This window comes from Hippoglossus hippoglossus, chromosome 16, assembly GCF_009819705.1.
Source record: "Hippoglossus hippoglossus isolate fHipHip1 chromosome 16, fHipHip1.pri, whole genome shotgun sequence".
Classification (NCBI taxonomy): Eukaryota; Metazoa; Chordata; class Actinopteri; order Pleuronectiformes; family Pleuronectidae; genus Hippoglossus; species Hippoglossus hippoglossus.
In genome coordinates, this window is record NC_047166.1 from 12,213,039 (window position 1) to 12,235,843 (window position 22,805).

At 43.6% G+C, this 22,805-nt stretch overlaps 1 protein-coding gene across 6 annotated transcripts; it reads left to right on the plus strand.

The window, feature by feature from the left end:
• Positions 1-337: 337 nt before the first annotated feature.
• On the plus strand, positions 338-22,787 carry kmt2bb (lysine (K)-specific methyltransferase 2Bb). 6 transcript variants are annotated; one of them, XM_034610552.1, is made up of 37 exons: positions 338-739; positions 2,089-2,167; positions 2,341-5,904; positions 6,023-6,204; positions 6,339-6,458; positions 6,643-6,829; positions 6,976-7,207; positions 7,296-7,363; positions 7,451-7,708; positions 7,910-8,016; positions 8,991-9,116; positions 9,584-9,697; positions 9,941-10,087; positions 10,184-10,276; positions 10,373-10,490; positions 10,605-10,718; positions 10,883-11,067; positions 11,188-11,289; positions 11,599-11,709; positions 11,898-11,974; positions 12,192-12,415; positions 12,518-12,621; positions 12,744-12,881; positions 13,089-13,247; positions 13,355-13,472; positions 13,554-13,632; positions 13,727-13,887; positions 13,977-14,144; positions 14,246-15,196; positions 15,227-17,345; positions 17,813-17,913; positions 18,129-18,266; positions 18,380-18,632; positions 19,015-19,122; positions 19,335-19,418; positions 19,619-19,748; positions 19,884-22,787. In XM_034610552.1, exons 1-37 carry the CDS (start codon positions 410-412, stop codon positions 20,157-20,159), a joined length of 11,625 nt encoding a protein of 3,874 aa, XP_034466443.1. In that variant the 5' UTR covers positions 338-409; the 3' UTR covers positions 20,160-22,787. The 6 variants fall into 6 exon arrangements, with proteins under 6 accessions (XP_034466443.1, XP_034466442.1, XP_034466440.1 ...); XM_034610551.1 differs by having other exon boundaries at positions 2,341-3,194; positions 3,225-5,904; positions 14,246-17,345; XM_034610554.1 differs by having other exon boundaries at positions 339-739; positions 2,341-3,232; positions 3,275-5,904; positions 14,246-17,345.
• Positions 22,788-22,805: the final 18 nt, after the last annotated feature.

Below are 22,805 nucleotides of genomic sequence, written 5' to 3' on the forward strand. Positions count from 1 at the left end.
TCTCTCTCTCTCTCTCTCTCTCAAACTGAAACAGTCACATAAAAAATTTCTAGGGAGGAATTTTCTATTTGTTATTATTATTATTATTATTATTATTATTATTATTATTATTATTATTAGTATTAGTAGTAGTAGTAGAAGAAGTAGAAGAAGTAGTAGTAGTAGTAGTAGTAGAAGTAGTAGTAGTAGTAGTAGTAGTATCATATATCAATCTATGGACGTCTTACATTTCCGAATGGCAGTTTGACGTACAGCCACCAGAGGTCAACCCTCCTCTTCTTCCTGCCGGTGGCGCCTCACCGAGAAGACTCGCTTTCCCTTGCAGCATTGCGGCCCCCCTCCCATCTCGCGCCTTCCCTCTTGTCTCTGGTCGAGCTGCTAGCCGTCGGTGTGTGTTGTTGTTGAAGCAATGATGGCGGCAGCGGGATGCGGATCAGCAACCGCGGCTGCCGTAGGAGGCCAAGGTGGAACCGCTACGGCCAGAGGTCGTTTCCCCGGTCGGCCTTGGTCGTCACGCAGTCGTTTGCGCTCCGAGAAGCGGTGGCAACTCGGACGATCAGGCTTAGAAGCTGATGATGTGAGTAACGGAGGGCCAAGGCCCGCAAACATGGTCCTCTCGTTAAACGATGACCAGTCTCACTTGCGCTTGCTCGGGATAGAGGCGAGCCACCAGGTCCTTGGCCAGGCTGGGTACAGCTCTAGTGGGAGTGAAGAGGTGAGGTCCCAAACCGAGCCAGGAGTTAGTATCTTTATTTCATCTTCTCCCATTTTGTGTGATCGTTAAATGTGTGCGAGTGAGTGCTGTCCACAGCGCTGTGACTGATTGGTGCCATGGAGAAATGTCAACATCCCTCTGCTAGGCTAACGTTAACTTAAGCTTGGTGAGCTACCATTACATGCTAGCTGATGTTAGCCCAGTGCAGCTGACATTTAATTCACAGTCGCAGCACTATCCCACTTCAACAAAGCAGCGGAGCACTGCAAACTTACACCAGTTCTGTCCCTCGGTTGCTCTTACGGACATTAAAACTCTTAACAGGAGGGAAACGGGGGTATTGTGTATTTATTCTAAATCCAGGTAGTGAGCTAGTCCATTTGTAAACAAGGACCGCAGTTATTTCAAGTGTGGCCCGCTCGTTATCGGGCCAGAGTAGCAGCTAGCTAACATTAGCGAACACAAAGAACGGGAAGGCTAGCTCCTCCTGCGGAGCGGCTAAATGCTAACTGCTCTGTGTTAAAAACGCTGCCCAGATGCGAGCAGAGTTGTGAGCGTAGCTAGTTTTAATAAGACCGAATAAACTACTACACGTCTACCGAACGTCCCCGAGACACACAGACACTCGGATGAGCAAGTTTTGATTGTGGCTTGGTAGCTTTTCGGTTGACAGAAGAGTTTAAATGTATTCGAGGGCAGGGGAGGGCTAACTGCTAGCGTATGTTGCCACAGGTTTAATGGTGGTGCAGGAGTGTGCCAGTGCCACTTGCAGCCTTGCTGGTAGAACTGAAAAGCTTCACGTTGATGCACATGTAGTCGTTACTGTTCCGATCCCCATTCACACCAGTGGAGCTGCTCGTAGACTTTCATGTCCCAGCTCCATGCATGAAGTAGCGGTTCAGTACTTTGAGAGCGAGGTGACTGCAGACGCCTCATCTTAAACGCCCAAGTGTGATTCATACGAGGGTTGTAGAGCTCAGATCTTGCAGGTATCATACATCTGCATCATGCAAAGTTTCCCCCATAGACAGCTAATGCATTTTGGTTTTATTCTAATGCAGATCCTTTTTGTGTTTATAAGTTGTGTTGGGTGAATGCAAATAGTTGGTTGAATGTGAATCAATGAAAACAATTGTCCATTGTGTGTCATTGATGTTATTTTATGTTTTTCTTGTCATTATTATTATTATTCTCAGCCATAGTATTTCACCCAATTTTTTTTATACAAATATTCCCGCATTGAACTCTGTTAACTTGGTCTGTGCGGTGGATGTAGTTACTGTAATGTTTTTTTTAAAAATATACTTTAGCAGCTATCAGCAGAGTGGAGTCAAGTTACATCAAGTCTTAATTGCCTGTTTTTATTTCTCAAGGGAGATGACTTCAGAGGATTTGAAGCTGATAGAAAAGGTCCCAAAGGGCCTGCATGGTCTCGACAAAACCCTTCCAAAGGTAAATAACAGCACATCACGGCACTACATGACATGTTTGGTGTTATTCACTCACGACACAGCTTGTAATCATTCAATATGATGTATAAGAAGCTTGTTTTCTACTTAACTGTAGTTTTGACTGCAGTCGAGGAGCTATGGTTCTGTAGTATTTAATGTGTCTTTGTTTTGTAGGTGATGCTGTCAACACAAAAACTAAACGACAAAGTGAGAAGCTGCCACTTAAAATGCCAGCAGTGGAGGCCGCTCTAACCCCACCTGATCCTGTAAAAGAAATAAAATCACTGGAGGAAGTTCCCGTCTTATCTCCTGAGGCAAAGCCTGCAAAGGATTGCAGGAAAGGTTCGAAAGGAAAAAACACCTTGGATCGACAGTCCACTAAAAGCGGAGCCTCATCAGCAGCACCAAGGATTACTATAAAATTGGTGGCCAAAAAGAAAATGAAAACTGTAAAGGAACCTGCTTCACAGAAAAAATCTGTGAAGAAGCTGAAGATAAAAGGAATTCAGGATCAGTCTAAAACCAAGGACATTCAGGGCGACCAGATTTCAAGTGCTCATGTCAAATTAAAAACTGAACCACTTGAGGATAAACCTGTCACCGAGGATCAGGGAGAGGAGACTGTACCTGCAAGAAGGCGCGGGAGATCTGCCTCAAAGACAACAGAGCCTGTCAGCCAGACCAGCGCCAAAGTTGTGAGTGATGACCAAAAATCGAAAGAGGGAAACGTAGTTGGTCGACTTGTCACTGCAATGGAGAGTCGGACTAAAGAGCCAAAAACAAATGCAAAGAAATTAAAGCAGAAAGAAATTGCAACAGAACAGAGTTCTGAAGTTAATCAACTAGGAGTTCGCAGGAGCCACCGAGTCACTAACCCCCTCTCTACAAGTGCAGCTGAACCAGAGAATCTGAGCAAAAGTGATGACATTCTGGTGGAGTCAAAAACAGAAGTTTCTAAAACCGCGGAGGCCAAACCATCTTCGAGAGGTGACAGACGAAGGCAAAGCAAGAGGCTTAATAAGGATGTAACAGTGCCAGAAAGCCATGATCCATCATCCACAGAGACTGATAATTCAGCTGCACAGCTCGGTGGCAGTTTGTCTCTGAAAAAAGAGGACATGAGAGTCCCAAGTTTAAAACTGAAAAAGATCAGAAACCCAAAATTTGATGCACAGGCCAGTGGGAAGAATTCGACTCGAAAGAAAAAACGCAAAAAATTTGTCTGGACTTTAACATTAGTGAAGGGAGGAGGTCAGACACGGGGGACTGAAAACACTGACAAAGCTCCGGAGAAGAATGTGAGGGAAGTGGATCAGTCCACTTTTTGTGACACAAGTGTCAACAAGACTTTGAATGGAATGGATAAAAAATCTAAACCGGACAACTCGGCCCCACAAGAGAGTAAAAGCATGGACAGCGAGTGTTCTCCAAGAAAAGCCGGCATATCATCCGAGGAAAAGTCCACTTTGCATGTGGAAGTTGAAGTGGAACAGGTACCTGAAGTTCCTCCTGCAGAAATAAATAAGACGGATTGCGGGAAAATTGTCCCACCTCTTCAGATCAAAAAGGTATCCTCTCCTGGTAAACATAAAAGCTCAAAGCCATCATTTTTAATTCAGCAAGTCAGTCCTGTGTCTGAAAAGAACGAAGATGTTCTCAAAGATCCAAATGAAGTCAGTGAGGATAAGTCATCGTGTCCGGATACGGTCGTCAACCCAACTAGGAGACTAAGGAGGAGGACGTCAAGCATTGATTCAATACAAACAAAGTCTGTCAGTCATAAACCAGTGACCACTCCGAAACGAAGACTCAGAACGATTCCACAGGAGGACGCAGCTCCGCTTGTGCACATTGAAGATTCTTCTCAGGTTTCAACTGAAGATTCAGCTACAAATGTTCTTCCTGAAAACTCTAGTCAGGTTTTGGCTGAGGAGCCCCCGAAGGTGACGATTGTAAACACCACGAAAGTTCCTGAAGAGGATCCCCCAAAGATTGCTGGTGATCCCTCACAGCCACCAGTTGAAATCTCTCAACAGACGGTAAAGAATGAGGTCGAACCACAGATTACAGAGGCCAAACCATTGCCTGTGCCTTCCAAACCTAAAAGAAGTAGAAATAATAAATTACGAAAAAAGAAGTCTGCCCAAACGAAGAAAGCTGTCATCTCCCCTGAAATCCCTGTCAACACAGAGTTGGCTACAGTTGAAGCTACTATCACAGAGTCTGTGATAGAAAAGGAGGATACGTCTACTACACCTTTAGAACCAGAGGCAAGTCAGCCAGAAGCAAAGGATTGCACCCAGTCAGAGGCAACACAGATCTCTGTGTCAGTGGAAGAAGAGCTTATACAGTCACCGGTTAAAGAGGAAACAGAAATTCAGTTGATAGATAATCAACATTCTTTGGTGTCCGAAAGCCAACCATCATTAGTGTCCGAAAGTCATGCACGTGACGCAAAATCACTGCGCCTAAAAAAGAGATCTCTCAAAAAAGCAAAAAAGAGACGGAAAATTTTGATTGGGCAACGTCAAAAACACAGGCACAGAAGCAGAGACGGGAAGTTTGCTCCACTTAAATTATCCGACGGTCAGAAAACAGTTGAAGAGGATGGTGACATTTCCACCCCATTGGCAGCTACCACACCAGCCCTGAGCGCCAGACTGATTGGAGTGCATAAAAAATACAAAAAGACACAGTCGGGCCTAAAGTTTTTCGGGTCTAAAAGGCCAGAACCACAATCTAAAATAATTTCTAAGCTGCTAGAAATTGGGTTTGAAAAAGATGATCTAAAGCAAGAAGAAACAGACACGTTAGTTGATGGGGGGCAGGCAGATGTTGTCGATACCCAGCCTGGCAAATCAAAGTTTGTAAAAAACATCAAGCACTTCATTATGCCTGTCGTAAGTGCTAGATCCTCTCGAGTCATAAAGACCCCGCAAAGGTTTATGGATGACGCTGGAATGTCTGTATTGCCTCGAAGAAACTCTCCAAAGAAGGGTCTACAATTGGGTTTGCAAATACGTCCTGGAAAGAGGCGAGACGATGGGACGGACAGAGCAATATCCCCTATCCTGCCGGTCGAAGATGAGGACCTATTGAGTGAAGCGCAACTGGATGTCGATCTGTTTTCAGCTCAGGATCTAGATGACAACCTTGATTTGGCTGACAGCCTGTTCTCTGAGAGAAAAAGCAGCAAAAGTGAAAAGAGGAGGTCTTTTATGAAGAACTCCAGCTTCAAGTGGAATATGTCAGAGGAGTCTAGCGAGGAAATGTATACACTGGAAAAATCTCCAGAGAACAAATGTGAGGATCTGTTCTTATCAGCACCAGTTGATAAGCCCACAGAACTGTCCACTGACCTCCTGGATCCTCAGAAAAAGAAAAGCTCCCTAAAGTTTAATAAACAAACGGCTCAACTCAAGATTTATCAAAGGCTGAAGAAGATGCACTCGGTTCTTCCCAAAAGCAAAAATACAACCGAGATGGACAGCGTGAGTAAACCTCTTCCGCCCCCTGTGGATTTAGCAGAAGGACTGGATGATGAGGCCATGAGCATCAGCCTCAGGCAGCGGAGTACAAACGTTGAAAAGTCCAAGCTCAAGATTGAAGACCTTGATAGTCCGGGAGTAGTAAGGAAAGTTTCTGTGTGTGTTCGGACCACAAACTCCAAGACGCTTGTATTTCAGCACAGTAAAGAGAAGAGTTTAGTGGCGAAAGACATCACCCAACGTCACTCAGGTAAGAAAAATAATGAATAGGGGTATTTACTGCCAAGCACACAGCATTTGTTTTATTACTGATGTAATCTTGAAGGCCGTACCTCGTAATGGACCCTGGCATTACTTTACATTCACAGGAGAGCTGCATTCAGAGAAGACCTCAGGCACAGGTCAGAGCGATTACCCCGGGACTGTGGAGAGGGGAACGTCACAAAGAGCGCGCCTCGCTGGTGCAAATAAAAGAATGTTCAATCTCCTCAGGAAAGCGAAGGTCCAGCTCATTAAGATTGACCAGCAGAAACAGCTGAAGTCGTCTGGGGTAAGGTCATGATGAAACACAAGTCCACTTTCAGCTGTTGTAGACTTGTAACTGTTCATTACTACAAAAGTTAAACATTTTCTAGATTTTTTAGGCTTGTAGTGATGCCTTGTGTTTGTCCATCAACTCTGCAGCTGTTATCTGGGCCGAGTGGTGCCAGGTCTCGAGATGTGAACTCTAAGAGATACAAGAGGAAGCAGAGGGGGCAGCCTCATGCTGTTGTTCCAGTAAAGACAGAGTCGCCCCAAGGACAAGTAAGTATTCAAATCAGTCGACACAATAGGGGAAATCGATCCAACAACAAATTCTGTCTCTGATTTCACCACTATTTGGAGTTTTTATCTTCTGAAGAAAATTCTCAGTTCCAAACAAAAGTTTATGACCAATGATTCAGATTTGTAAAGGAATTGAGCCCTTGTCTCTTGTCCCCCTCCTCAGCCTCAGCTCATCTCCCCGCTGTGCCAGGAGTTTCGTAGAGCAGGGGGCCCACGAATCAAGCATGTGTGTCGTGCAGCATCTGTGGTGCTGGGGCAGCCTCGAGCTTTGGTCCCAGATGACATTCCCAGACTGAGCGCTCTGCCTCTGCATGAAAGAAGTGGCATTTCCCCATCTGCCATCACTAAAGGTGCGTAGATGTGACCTGATTGACAGACTCACCTGGAGCTTTTGTCTTAAAATATGCTCATAAAGTTTCCTGTGAGTTGAATGTGACGACTTGGTGGCTTTTTTTTGTTTTAGCTTCTTGTTCTTATTGTCTGTTTATTGTTGCAGATGTCGGGTCTCCCTCAGAGTCGGACAGTCCTGGACTCTCAGATCCAAAGGTCACCAAAGTCAAGAAACCGTCGAGTTTCGCGAAACGGAAAGGACTCGGGCCGTTTGGGTACCGCTCTCGGAGGTGCGGCGTATGCAAAGGCTGCAACCACGAGGACGACTGTGGCGACTGCATAAACTGCCTCGACAAACCTAAGTTTGGTGGTCCCAATACAAAACGGCAGTGTTGCGTGTAAGTTGACACATACTTAATCATTAGTTGTAGCGGAGCAAAACAAAGTGTTCAGAAATGATGAGGAATTCTGTTTGTTTTCTTCAAGGTATAAAAGATGTGATCAAATTGAAGAGAGGAAAGCACGCAGACTGAGTGGAAGGACAGCACCCAAAGGTAAATTCTTCACCTTAGAACGGAAGCTTGTTGTCATATATTTCTAACATTAAGCGATTCAACGACATGCCTCCTCTCTCTTTTAAGGTGCCTCCAAGCGACAGCGATCTTCACTTAGCGGGGGTCATTCAAGTAATGACGAAGGAAACGAGGGCGCCGCGGACTCACCATCTGGTCTCCAGGGTGACGACCACAGTCCGTCAGTAAGGAAACAGCCGAAGCGTGTCGTGAAACCCCGTGTCTACTTCGACCTGGTGGACTACGAGTCAGATCTAGACGAAAAAGCTCTCTCAAGCTCTGCGTCGCCAGCCAGGAGAAGAGGAACTGGATACCGTTTCAATCAAGGTGAATTAACACTCAGAATCCAGTCAGGACAAATGCTTAATTTACACGTTTTTTTCTCAAGACCTCATATAAATATTTGCTTAAATATTATGCAGAACTTTAGGCTTTATAAACACATTTCTTTAAACCATTAGAATACTTTTTGCTTCTAAGTGAAATGCCTCTTACTAATGAAACCTGTTTTTATCTTTTTTTCCAAAGACTTTGTGTCACTGGATGGTTTCCTGGGAGATATTTCCGATGAGGAAGTCAGGCATCGGAAGTCCACTTCACACCGTGTACAACCTGGGAAGCGTAAACCTGAGAAGGTGGGTGATTCGGAGTACATTGGTGCCAGGTTTATGTTCGAGTTCCACTGACACACATGCGCTGCTGAAGGGTGGAAAACCAGGCTGTGCTAAAATGTTGAAAAAGTTCAGCTGGCCATCATTGGCACACTGTGTTTTTAGTTCCCAATTAGTGACACTTTGTCACAGTTCCATGTCAAAAACCTGCCAATTTTGCCTCTTGTTACCGCGCCAAATGTAAATGTGTTAGTTTGATTCCCAGCTTGGCGGTAGGGTGTAGCTGAGAACACCCCCCCATTTCTCCCTTTTTCCGAAACCCAGGCCTCGTTGTAGATTTTTTTTTTTTTAAAAGAGACTCCAGTTCTTGTTTAGCCACTCCTCAATTAAGGAAGGATATGATACTGTGGTGGCTTCCACATGGTTTCAATTTAAGATAAACTAAGGCAAATATTAGGCAAATGTGTCCAGTTGTTTTCACCTCTGCGGCATCATTCTGGCCGTATCACATTCATTTCCACTTGGAGCACTAGCCACACAAGCTTGTTTGGGGTTGTATCTTTATGAGTTTATGTGTAATTGTGGAGACACCCAACCTGTGCCATAGACTCCACATGAGCTGCTGTGTGCTTCCTTAAAAATCTACATCAGCGCTACAGCGAGGACCACAAGAACTATTTGATCAGCATCACCTGCATTTAAAAAAATCCCTGGCCCATTCCAAAATATCTTCTTTGAATTTTGCACAATGTAAACTAAACATAACAGTGCAGCATTTTATGTTAGTGTTGTAAATGGGATCATGGCAAAGAGAGCAGCAGCTGCCAAACGCCCACCTTGCATCAGGGCTCCACAATATCCATTGCTATTTACAGTCCGCATTGTGCCATGCGGCATGTCATCCATGATTCATATGAAAACGCATAGTTCAAAGAAAGTATATCAGCGTTTTAAGGTCCATCACTGCCCACATTTAATAAGTTATGGTTGTCTTTCTGGGTCAGACATCTCAGGTTCCGTTTGAGCAGACTCCCCCCAGTGTGCTGGCAGCTTTGGCCCATGGGTTTGAACAGAGAGACGTTGAGTCATCTAAACCTACTCACAAAATCAGGGTTGATTTCAAGGTAGGTCACTTTTCTTGCAGTGTGTTACAAATGTTGTATTATAAACAGATTTCTTACCTTCATGTTCAGTGGGTACAACAAGTACAGAAATCCAGCCATGTGGTTTTAGATATTTGCGGTTTTAACATTTATTTTATCACAAAGAAAATCTCAGATTCCTAAAACACCAAGTCACACACAGTTAAATAAAGCTATGTAACATTATTGATATTGTCCACTAGAGGTCAATATTATTCCAAAATGAAAATAACTGACTTGTATAGTTGTCTTTACTGCTTCCCTCAAAACTCACCATATAACCTACCGATTTTACAGTCAAGCCACTGATCCTTCGTTACTGAAATGACTTTGAAAGAATTCTGTATATGTTTTTATGTGAATAATAACACTGTGTTACACAACTACAGTGAGCAGCCTTCTCTCAGGTGGTTTTCTGTTGTTGATGTTCTGATGTGTCCCATTTTCAGGAGGACTGTACTTTGGAGAACGTGTGGAAAATGGGTGGTTTGAGTATACTGACATCTGCGCCTCTCATGCCGCCCTATGTCTGCTTACTTTGTGCCAGTAAAGGGCAACATGAGGTAACTGCACAACACAATGTGCTCTACTTTAATTGAAATGTTGCTTGACAATAACCACCTGAAAATTCTTAACTATTAACTGATAAGATTGTTCGTTTTTTTTCGTACATAATTGCGCATATAACACAATATCATACAGGTTAAAAAAAACATATATTTCATCATGTTTGAAGTGACTTTAATTTCAGGGTCATTTAGAAATTAAAGGGCTTTTTTGTTTATGCCAACATCTTTTTTTTGCAGATGCTGTATTGCAGAGTATGTTGTGAGCCCTTCCATCAGTTTTGCCTTGAACCAGCAGAGCGCCCCTCAGAGGACAACAAAGAAAACTGGTGCTGTCGTCGCTGCAAGTTCTGCCACGTGTGCGGCAGGAAAACCAATCACTCAAAGGTAAAAGCTGCTCATTTGACTTGTTTTGTCATATTTAATTTGGCAAGATTCATGGAGTTCAGTTAGTAAATGTTGTATTTTTCACGTCTGCCTCAGCCTTTGTTGGAGTGTGAACGATGCCAGAACTGTTATCACGCCTCCTGTCTGGGACCCAACTATCCAAAACAAAACAAGAAGAGGAAAGCTTGGGTATGTTGACATTTCTTTAAAATAGAATGAAGCAGTGAAGTATGTTTGAGGTTGGAACACATTGATTCCTGGTCTGATCTGATGGTTTTTGTGCAGGTTTGTATCACATGCATCAGGTGTAAAAGTTGTGGCGTCACACCGGGTAAGAGTTGGGAAGCTGACTGGAACCATGACAAAGGCCTCTGTCCAGACTGTTCAAAACTGTCTGACCAGGGTGAGAATTCAACCTTGAAATTTGTCAGATATGTCAGAGTTGGTCAGCCCTGTATAATCTCCATACACCACCAATCTCTGCTGATAGTAAGCATCTCTCTATTTCTCTCATAAGGTAACTACTGTCCAATCTGCTTCAAGTGCTATGAGGACAATGACTACGACAGTCAGATGATGCAGTGTGGCACCTGTAACCACTGGGTACATGCCAAGTGCGAGGATCTAACAGGTAATATTTTTACTCTACATCTTTTTGAGGAGAAAAGAACCCAAACTAATGGAATAAAAGGTTTATTCTTATTAAAGCTTTGTTCTCGGGTGCTTAAGAGTTGTACGATTTTTAGATGCATTTGTCTTCATCCACAGCTTAACTCTCGTGTAAAATTATTTCAGATGAGCTGTACGAGATCCTGTCCAGCCTTCCAGAGAGTGTAGTGTATTCATGTCGGCCGTGCAGTGTAACCCAGCCCAGTGCCTGGAGAGAGCTGCTTTACATCGAGCTCAGGGCTGGGGTGGAGAAGGTGCTAGCGTGCCTGCTGTCCTCCACCCTCACTCAGCACCTTGTTACCTGCTCACAGGTAAGAGACTCAGCTGTCACATCCACCATGTGACAAGTAAGGCTTTTATGTGATTATTATGCAAATATTTACTTGTGCATGAAATACAGTGTGTCACACATGCATTTGTTTCTGCCGCAGTGTGTAAAGTTGGTCGATTCTGACAGCAGACTAGAAGGACAGCCGGCCTGTGACCTCCGAGCTGTCGGCAAGAAATTTGATAAGGGCCTTTATACTACGTTGGTGAGTACAGAACCTCCTATTCATTTTCCTGAATTCGGTGTTGAATTGAATGAGGCTTTATGGACATTAACATTTCAGTGAGAATTGATGCATACTGTAAAGAAAAATGTTGATTAAAAACATAAAAAAGTTCAATGAGTTGTTGAATTACCCTCCAGGGACAAATAAGGTTGTTTTGAATTTTGAAAGAGAAGGCTCCAGCTCCTTTTTCTACTGTAGCAGTGTTTTAGAGTGGTGGTCTCGTTCCACCATACCTGTACAATGTTAGGGGGAACTAAGATATTAATGTAATTGTTTTGTTTTTTATAGAAAATGTTCCATGAAGATGTTGTTCAGGTGGTTCGAAAGAGGCTTGAGCAAGAAGAGGATCTTCCAGAGGAGCAGAGACCCACTGCCCTGGCACGCTCTTACTACCTAAAGGTAATGTATGACCATAAGCACATGTCTGCTCTGTCATTTGTTCATATTTAAGTTATAATGTGTAGGGCTCCAACCTGTTTTTCCTCATTTGCTAATGGTAAATTAAAAAGCCATCAAAGTGACATTATGTGTTTAGAAATGCAGGTGCTTTAGCATTTATCATTGACCGATGTGATTTTTATTTTTAGCTCCTAGAGGAGGTGTTTAATTGGTTCAACAGCCAAGACCCAAAGGTGTGGAGCTCTTGTACCAAAGACATGCCTATGTGAGTAATGGTTTCCATTTACTGGTTTGTATGCATGTGTACATTTAATTGAAAATAACTGCACATAAATGGCCCCTGCCAATAACAACAAATCATCATCATTATGCATTCTGTTTACTTCTTACTTTCTTGTGACGTGCAATTTTCTGTTTTACTTTTGCATTGAAAGTGATATTTATGAGCTTTCAAACTCTAAAATGAATTCTTTGGTTGATAGGGGGATGCTGTCCCAGGCTGTTCATCCTCCAACAACAGAGCACGTTTATGCTCAGTGGCAGGAGCGGGAGGAGCTCATGTCGAGGGCCCCACTGCGGCTCCTGCAGGAGGACAATGAAGAGACGTTAGACGTCAAGGAGGAAGAAGCAGTTTCTCCGATGTCTGGGGAGCTAACAAGCCGGAACCACTTCAAAACCAGCAGGGCTGTCAGGCTCAAATTGAAAGGTAACGCTGTCACTTCAGGAGAGGGGATAATGAAATTTGATAACTTTTTATATTGCTACAGAGTGATTGGGCTTGTAATGTTTACTTTTGCATATCCATTAGGGAAAAGAGGCCGGCTTTCTAAAGCAGATCTCGACACTGGATGGTCTAAGGATGATGAGAGACAGTGCTCGTTGTGCCAAAAATATGGAGACCTCAAACCTAATGTAAGTAATGTTTTAAACACAAACAAAAGTTGACAATACATTTGAAATACTGTACATAGCTCTTTGATTTGTGAAACTGTGGGATTCACATTTTCTTTTTTTTCTTCTTTTTTTTTTTACAGGATGCGGGCAGGTTGCTGTACTTGGGCCAAAATGAATGGGCACACGTCAACTGCTCTCTGTGGTCAGCTGAGGTGTTTGAAGAGGACAACGGCTCTCTATTACACGTACACAGTGCTGTCACAAGAGGGCGCTTGATGGTTGGTTGTTAATCTGTCATGAAAACTGATCCGTTAGTGTAACAATGTGTATTAATCTACAAGAGAAATAAATCTGTACATTTTTGCCAAAATGTATTTTCTAAACTAAACTCTGATAATAATGCATCACTCAGACTCTACTACTTGATTGCTGACTCACACTTTACATTTCACTCTTCCCTCCCATCAAACCCAACCCCCTCTTAGCGATGTGAACGCTGCAACCAGACGGGTGCCACAGTGGGCTGCTGCCTGACATCTTGTCAAAGCAACTATCACTTCATGTGCGCCCGTTCCCGTCACTGTGTTTTCCAGGATGACAAAAAGGTCTACTGCTACAAACACCGACATCTCATCAGTGGCAGGGTAAGTTCTGATCTCCCAACTTGTCTTCTGCTGAAGGTGGCTACAGTTTCAGGTCTTGGATTTGATTCTGATTTGTTTCATCACTTCTCGTCCTTTTTGTTGAACAGATGAGAACTGGTCAAGAGTTTGAGGTAAACCGCAGGGTGTATGTGGATTTCGAGGGGATCAGCCCCCGCAGAAAGTTCTTGACAGGACTGGAACCAGAGCTGATCCAAGTCATGATTGGTAAGCTTCTTTTCATTAGTTGCCTCTTTCACTCCTGTTTACATTTACCAGCATAAGCTTATACAAATTGTCATTACACAGGTTCCTTACAGATAGACAAACTGGGTGTGCTGTCAGAACTTTCAGCTTTCAAAGGCAAACTGTGTCCGGTGGGGTTTCAGTAAGTTGCATTTTACAATTTCACACTTCACTAAATTAATAAAAGATATCGTTGAATCATTAAACTTAAACCTCTTTGCTCGTTTTTTCCTAAGGTGTTCTCGGTGGTACTGGAGTACAGTTAATCCATTGCGCCGGTGCAAATACACATGTACAGTCCGGGAGGTGCGGCCCGTTGTCCCCGAGAAGCCTGTTGAGGAGATGCCCGACCGAGGAGACAATCACACCATCGCTCACGGCCCCTTTCCACTACCTGGTGTGTGTGTTTCCTAATGAAAATTGCATCAGGAAGTGTTTTATAAAGATGCTAATAATTTGTAAACGGATGTTTTTGTAAATCTTCAGAATCTGAAGTGCAAGAGGCTCAAATGACAGACTCCCAACCCCCAACGGAGGACAGCTTTGTCCAGGCACCTCCCCCTAAGTCAGATCACAGTGCAAGGCCAAAGATTCCCAGCTATCCCCAAACCAGGAGACCTGCTGGAGGAATGTCTCGACCTCTGCCATCTCCAGGTGAAATATAAATAAATTCTAAATATTTTCAAGAATATTTTATCAGTCCATCACATCAAAAGTATGTGTCAAGCTGCTGATGAATTCTGTTTTCTTCTCAGGTTTAGGCAAGTTAAAACCCCACCACATATTAACCATAAGTGATCTGGAGGAGACTCGACGGGTTCGTCACCACAGCCCACATTCACACACAACAGGCCCCCGCGGTCGCATGTCCCCCCCGCCTCTCGGCCCTCTGACTGGACCGATCACCCTCCGTGCTGGGAAATCTTCCCATCCCACTTCCCCACTGTTCCCACTTGCTACAGACAACCAGATAAGTTCTCCATCGTCCCGCCCAGTCGGAGGTAGAAGTGCTTCCTCAGTCCGATGCCCTGGAAATACAATGACACACGGTACCTCATCTTTCTTCCCTCAGTCTCCCTGGCAGGACGGTACGGGAAACTTTCCTTCTCCAAGTCTGTCTTTCGCTCGAACTCGATTAACATTTGATCTGAACCAGCCAGACTCAGTCGAGGTGCCGCACAACTTCTTAGCTTCACCAGAGCCCGAAGATGTCTCTCCAGCCAATGGTACTTCACCCCAGGGAGACTTGGACCGACAGAAGGATGTAGAAGAATTTCCCTACAGTTCATTCCACAAGGATCCCAGCTTGAGTCTTGGCCAAGAGATGAGGACAGAACTGGAGATTGAAGAGACGCTCCTGAATGAAGGTGTAGCTATGAACTGTGGGGGGCAGATAGTAGTGGAAGGTGATGATCAGGAAGAATTTTGGGGCAGAGCTCAGGACGTACACAAGAGGAAGACGCTTGTTGCCAACTTACCACGGTCTGCAGCTTCAGCCAGGGACGACTTGGGAAGCACCTCCTCTGATGAGGATGATATGGATCATTATTTTGACTTCTCTCGGACAATAGTCAGTCGTCCTGGATCAAAAGATCTTTCCAAGTCTCCCTCCTCCCCGTCCTCCCGGCCTATGGCTCAGCTTGACGGTGTTGATGACGGCACAGAGAGCGACGCGAGCATAGTGACCAACAATGATGTTCAGAAAGTTGATGGTCCTACCCGAACTCGGATTCAAGCCAAAAACCTGAATAAGAAAAACGTCCCTGAATTGGAATCTGCAAACGGCACAGAGGATGTTCAGAGTCTGTCTCCCAAAGCATCGTCCAATGATAAGCACACAGATTCTTCATCAGTTACCATTTCAGTTGTCAGCAAAAGTCCTTCACATGGTTCAAATCAAGATGCACCTAAATCATACGATGCTACTCCGTCAAATGACGACAACAAGGGACTTGTTTCTCCACAAATTTCCACAAGCTCTCCACTCAAAGAGCAAAGCTCTTACACTGAGACTGTGCTTCCTACTCCAGTTCATGATGCTAACTCGCTCACAACGGTGCCTGAGACCTCATGTTCAGTGGGGGAATTCCAGGGTTCCATTCTAGGGTTTGCTCCTGAAATGCCTCTTGTTCTTGAGAGCTGTAACACCAGTCCACATTTAACTGAGATGGTTCCTTTGCTGGAGGGCGCGCCGCTCGAGACACAACAGTCTGAAGCTTCTAAACCCCAGAACTCAAAGCCTGACCGCTTTGTATCATCAGCGGAGGCGTCTGCTGTGTTAATGAACCACTTGACAGCCAATACAATGGAGCCATCTCTCGCTGATGCTTCTGATAGTAGTCAGCGCATCTTGTTGGAACTTCTTCAGCCACCTTCAATGTCTACAGATACACAAAACCCCTCTCAAGGCCTTGTAGACCCCTTGCAGATGTATTCCTGCTTACCAGGTTTACCAAGTATTACACTTCAGCCTGTAACATCCTCACAAGAGTCTGCAGCCTCCATAGAGCCTCTGTCTACTAAACTAACCACGCTTACTACTGTTGGAGACTTGACACAAACACTGCTTAGTGTTGCTCCACAAATCGATCCCATGCTGTCAGCGACTTCAGGCACTCGACCCCCAGCAGGAACGTGTGGAACTGTCTCTCTACCCATCTACTCCACACAAGCGCAGGCACTGGGTTCTACGGCTGTCACCATCGTTTCTTCCACTGCGTCAATACCATCTCTGTCTGTGCTGACGACACAGTGTTCAGCTGCTCCAACCACTATCCAAACCACCTCAGCCCCTGTGATCCTCAATGGTTACAGCTCCACATCGGTGCAGAAAGACCCCCCATCTGGCCACACAATCTCCATCAACTTTTCCACTCCCAGGATGGCTTTAGAACCTCAACAGCCAGTGTTGTCCCAGGCATTACCTGGTCATGCCATTCTTACTGTGAAAGAGGTGGGGGGTCCTAACGTGGATCCCACACCACACGTTCTGCTGGTGAACCGCCTCGGGCAGATCTTTGTGAAGAATCCAGAAAGCAACACTTTTCAGCTTCCCACCCCCAACTCCCCCTCCTATAACTGCGTCACTCAGATCGCAAGTCTTTTGCAAAGCAATGCGCTGTCAGCCACACTAGCAGCAGCTGGCAACATGACACCACCACCACCCAGGGTCAACGTGGCAGCCGCAGTGCCTCCGTCAGTCACACCTGCAGTTCACAATCCAACCACAATTACACAGCTGCTCACTCACAACAGCAACGGTGCGGTGGCATCAGTTAATGTGAAGAAGTCAAGGAAGGGTACAAAAACTTCAAAAGATGAAACTGTAACACATTTGAAAAAACCAAAGAAGAAGAAGGAGTCCAGTGCATCCAAAAAGTCATCAAAGGCCACGGTACAGCCCGAACCGTCGGCTGAGGATCCTCCCACGGCCCCATCTGAAAGTGCCCAAGCAATTATCAACCAAGCAATGGCGAGTAACTACACCCCCAAGTGGAGTGGGCTTCGAACACTCAGCCCCTCCTCACTGGTTTTGCCACCTGGCCTATTGATTGAGCCAGAGCTTCCCGTGTCTCCTCGGTCTCCATCGCCACCGGCAGCTCCTGTACCACGACCTCGCACCCACGTCCGCATGAAAAGAGTGTCCTCGCTTTCGGACCGCATTGTCACAAAGAAATCCAAAGTTGACTTCCTGCCACCAGAGCCCATCAGCGAGGACAAGGAGCGGCCCAGGCCCATCTTTCCCAGCATCTCCAGCAGGGCCTCAGGAGTCCGCATCAAGACACCAACAGTGAAAGGAGTGCTGAACCTGGACGAGCTAAAGGAGGAGCGAATCAGCGATTCCGAAAGCACAGGGTAAGATTTACTTGTTTGAAGTAGGGATTCAACTAATTATTTTCAATACAGTTTAATCTGCTCTTTGTTTTCTTGATTAATTAAGTTTTAAAAAGGTTTGACCAACTATCCAAATCCCAAAGACATTTCATCCTTCTATTGATTCATATAAGTCATTATATTTAAGGATCTCTAAACTGAAAATATTAGCTGTAACCTATTTTACACAGGAGCTAACTCAATATGGTTCATCTGCATCCAGGTATATTTTTTGCACTGTTGACAATTTCGGTTACTTACCTCACCTACTACATAAAAAGCATCTTTTCTGGATGTCCTAGACAAATACTGTTTCAACTCTGGGTTTGGGAAATAGTATACTACATTTGTGATTAATTGAGTTTTACACTTTTTGTTTCAAGTGTCAGATGAGAAAGTGTGTATTTGCTTATATGAGATTTATTGTGTTTTTTAAATATCTTTCTTAGGTCTGAGCCTTGGGATTACATGTCTTGGGGTGAACAAGGCAAGCCGCATGCTTGGGAACCAGTTGGACACAGCAACTTGACTGACTGGAAGAAATACTCTGGTAAGCATGAGTTGTAAATGTGTAACAAACGATTTCAACTTTGTCTGCTGTGTTTGACATGACATTAAATAAAGGATCGGACTGAATGTGCTAAGTACTTTGATCGAATGTGACCACACCGTAACCTGCACCACATGACCTCCTCTCCACCATGAGAGGAATTGCTAGAACAGTATGAAAGACTGATTTGTATAAATTGTGTTTGTGTTCGTCAGGTGCTGCTTCTACCTCAGACGACGAACCACCGCCGTCTGAAAAGGATGAGGAATGTCCAACTAACAGAGACCAGCCGTACTTACAATTTGAGATCCGCAGCGATGATGGGTTCAGTGTAGAGGCGGACAGTATCGAGGGTAAGGCTAATATTTCCCTAATCATCAAAGTAATAACATTAGTATCTTGATGTTTTGTTCTGTATCCACTGGTGTTCATTGTATTCACTTACAACTCCACCTGTTCCTCTCAGTGGCTTGGAAAGCTGTGATAGACGGGGTGCAGGAGGCACGAGCGCTGGCGAGGCTGAGACCTCTCACCTTTCAGAGGATCACCGGTGCTCGTATGCTGGGTTTGGTCCACGATGCAGTGGTGTTCTTGCTGGAGCAACTTCAAGGAGCTCACCGATGTCAACCCCACGCCTTCCGTTTCTTCAAACTGTTCAGCCAAGAGGATGATCTGCCGGTCAATCCCAGTGGCTGTGCTCGCTCTGAGCTCTATCTTAGGTATGTTTCCTCTTTCTGTTGCTGTGTTATGTGAGTCAGAACGTACACAAACAAACTAAAACCTTTATCCCCTCGGTAACGTCTTCATTATTGTTGGTGAATAATACTCATGCTATTAACACCAATATGACCACACAGAACTGACACTCGTCGGGATGGGCACCAAAACCTTTTTTTTATCCATTCTGATTCCCTGATTGATTGTTATTGATCTTGAGTTTATTGCTTCTGTTCTCTAGTCCTTTTTTAAATAATTGATTTATAAGTGGTTTGTAAATGACTTTTAACTAATATACTTTTTGTATTTGACTTCAGTACACCAGTTGATTGTTCAGTTGATGCTCACCTAAACCTGACATTACTGTCTCTTTTCTCTTAACAGGAAGTCCACGTTTGATATTTTTAACTTCCTGGCTTCTCAGCATAGGCAGCTTCCTGACAATGGGCCTTATGATGATGAGGAAGATGAGGTTCTGTTGAAGTCCACAAGGTCAGACTGCACTCGTTTTATTTGATTTATTGCTGGAGTTATATGTATTCACTGTTGTTTTTTTTTGGCATTATTAAAATGTATTAGACGCAACATGGTAACCTTTTAAGTTAAAAAGTTAAATTCTGTTCACCTCCAATTATTTAGACCTTTCGCACCATTTATTTAAATTTGAATCTTTTTTAATGAAGTGTGGTCTGCTCCCTCTTTAGACGAGCTACTAGTTTGGAGTTGCCCATGGCGATGCGCTTCAGACACTTAGAACGAACATCCAAGGAGGCTGTTGGCGTCTACAGGTCAGTACTACTCCTGAAATTCTTAAGGGTAGCGATGAATTAGATAGATGGAAGGCTGGATGTACTTATGTGAGATGGGTGTAGTATGTGTATTGACAAAATTTCTCGTCCACAAGTTGACTGCAGAATTCATCACACCGTTGCTTTACACCACTTTTGCCGTCATGAACTAAATCAGCCTGCCTGTGTGTCTGCTGTAGGTCTGCCATCCATGGCCGAGGTCTTTTCTGCAAGAGGAACATCGAAGCAGGGGAGATGGTTATTGAATACGCAGGCATCGTCATTCGCTCAGTGCTCACTGACAAAAGGGAGAAGTACTATGATGGCAAGGTTGGTCTGGTTTTTTCCCCACTGTATTTATCAGTTTCATCTTAATGTAGGTTAGTTATGTACAGTAACTGAGGGTTGGGGTTGAGTGAGGTTAGAGCAAGCATCTGTAAGTTAAAAAATGTTTTGCCATTGCAGGGTATCGGCTGTTACATGTTCCGCATTGATGACTTTGATGTGGTGGATGCGACCATGCACGGCAACGCAGCGAGGTTCATCAACCACTCCTGCGAACCTAACTGCTACTCCAGAGTGATCAACGTGGAGGGCCGGAAGCACATTGTCATCTTCGCTCTGAGGAAGATCTACAGGGGGGAGGAGCTCACATATGACTACAAGTTCCCCATTGAAGACGCCAGCAACAAACTCAACTGCAACTGTGGAGCGCGGCGATGTCGGCGGTTCCTCAATTGAGCGACCCCTCGAATGAGACGGGAGAGGATCCCGTTCGCTAGTAAGCCTTAATGTCTGATGGCACTGGATTGGATTTTGGGAGGACGTGGGCAGTCGACATAGCAGGTGAATTAGCCACTATGAGTCCAGGGAGTAACACTGGGCTAGTTAGATGTGATATGTGGACATTTTATCGGTTGGACAATAAGAGGAAGAGAGCGCCAATTCATAGGTTCTTGAAAAGTTTGTGTTCGCAAGGTTCTTCTGTGTTCCTATGTCCCCAAAGCAGTTAGTTTAGCGGAGGGAGGACAACAAGTTAGGCTCCTGGATCTGTCTGGACGACACCAACAGAATTTTTTTGATACACACGTCAAGCCTTATCTGTTTGATTCATTGTTGAAAACCCGTAGTTAAGATTTGAGGGATACCTTATATGTTTTATTCATTTCTGGGTGGGGGGTGTCTGTTTGTATGACACTTTTGATCATGATTGCTCCATCGTCCAGTGATGGGATCGTTTTAAAGCCCCATTCGTGCAGTGGTGAAGTCAGTTCCCGAGCCATACATTCACCCGTACCTTTATTTGTGCATTTTTATCAAACATTTAACACTTCTCACGTTGTTGATAGATTTTTTTTTTTTTCCTTTTAGACTCAGACTTTTTTCATAAATAAACAAACATGGTGCTAAGCTTTGACAGGTCGTCAGTTGAACTAAGCTGTCCTGTGAATCGGGAATCGTTTAGCTGTTTATTCACCCTGCTGAGATCATGTATCTTAAATTTATGCACTCGAGCAGTACTCTTACCGTCATTGGAGTATAGTGTCTGCTAGGTTTCACACTTGGGGTCTGCTGTTTTTTCTTCTTTCTCTTTCTTCCTGTGCAGACTTGCAATGTAGATTATTGCAGTTTCAGTCAGTAGTGTCATATTTATAAGAATGGAAGCAGGAAACCTTTTTTTCTGTTGATGTACAGTGTATGTAGCAAACACTACCCAAGCCAAAAGCGAAGAGTTGTGGTGAATATCAGTTTTTAGATATATATATATATATATTTTATTACTCTTATGGCAGATGCTCATTACATATTGCAATAAGACTTTGCTGCCCTGTAGTTGCGCATTAAAAAACCCATAAAAACATACACATCCTTTTCATCTTTGTGAAACTTGCGAGAGTTTTATCTCTTGATCAGGGAGGGCACTGGCGTAAAGCATCGCTTCTGAGTGTGTGCACTCAGCTCCTGCACCAGGCTTGTTAAAAACAGGGTGCACAGACTTTACAGATGTCGCAGTTGCAAAAAAAACAAGAAAAAAGTCTGAAGTAGGGCTGATAGAACACACTCAGCACCTTTTTGATAATTGTTTAACATTGTTCTTAGTCCATGTTCAGTGCTGTCATTGACGAGGCTAATTGAAATCACACACTGTTCAAATTGTATATTTATTCATGTTTTTGATTTTGATTTTTAATGGTTAAAGGTTGTGCTTTGTATAAACGGTGGTGGTCTTGTGTATTAGGAGATCTCCCCCATCTGTATCTTTTTTTTTTTCTTTTTTTTTTTTCTTGTTTACAAATGATGTCCTTGGTTTCACTAATTTACTTGAATTTTCATTTGGGGCAGTTATGTCGTGCATTTAAGCCTTTATGACAAATTGTTCTAAAGCAGGTATTTTTAAAGAATCATTTTTATTTTTATTTTATTTTTTCTGTTATGGTAGATTACTGTCGGTCTTAGAATCAGACACAGGAGTAAATTGAGCACTGTTTGCCTTTCCAAGCCCATAATCATCGCTTTTTTTCACGCCGTTCTCTCCAGACAAACTGGAGCAAATTTTCATAATGTTTTGGACGTAATCTTTATCCCATTTCCTTCTTGCATGTCCAATCACTGGGATGGAGCCCAGATTAACATGTGTCAATCACCCACCTGACAACGAGAGCAGTCACTCCCAACTCCTTGCAAGGATTCTACCTCAGCTGTTTAGACAGATGTCTGGGAATACTGATGCAAAAAAGAGAGGATGATAATTTAAGAGTTGCTTGGTTTTAATTTCCTGCAGAGTGTGTGTTTGTGTGTGTGCACGCGCGTCTGTCTGTGTATTATGTGCGTGCATGTGTGTGGGTATGTGCGTGCACCTGAAATGAAGGATGCAAAGCACTAGTCAAAAACCTTAAGTTATCATGACCATCTCTCCCAGAATCTGTTAAGAAAGCTGTATGTTATATATACACACATATATATAAATAAATATATATATATATATATATATATAAATATATATATATAGTAGGGTTATTTTAAAGTAAGTGTAAAAGACTTAAAAATGAGAAGATATGTGATCTTTAAATTTACGTCTTTGTTACCATGTACAAATAAACCCTGAGTTTGTAAATATTTGTATACATATTTCTAAACCGGTTTAATTTTTCTATGCACTTTTTTTTATTTATAATGTCATTTGCCTAATAAAGATGTTAAGATGTTTGAACAAAAACAATTTTCTTTGTGTGAAGCAGTTAGCGTTTATTGGAATATTCTAGAGATTTGTTGAATAATATTGATTATTGTATTTCATTGTTTAGTTACAAACCAGTGGTTAAAGAAGATTTTTCGAAAAATGTCAAACTTGTCTTGAATTTATAGTTTCAAAACAAAGTCCTAGTC

Coding starts and splice junctions, on each gene's coding strand:
- kmt2bb (XM_034610549.1), top strand. CDS start 410: ATGATGGCGGCAGCGGGATGCGGATCAGCAACCGCGGCTGCCGTAGGA. Junction 6,205..6,338: donor AACAGCTGAAGTCGTCTGGG/GTAAGGTCATGA, acceptor TCAACTCTGCAG/CTGTTATCTGGGCCGAGTGG. Junction 19,749..19,883: donor AGAAGTACTATGATGGCAAG/GTTGGTCTGGTT, acceptor TTGCCATTGCAG/GGTATCGGCTGTTACATGTT.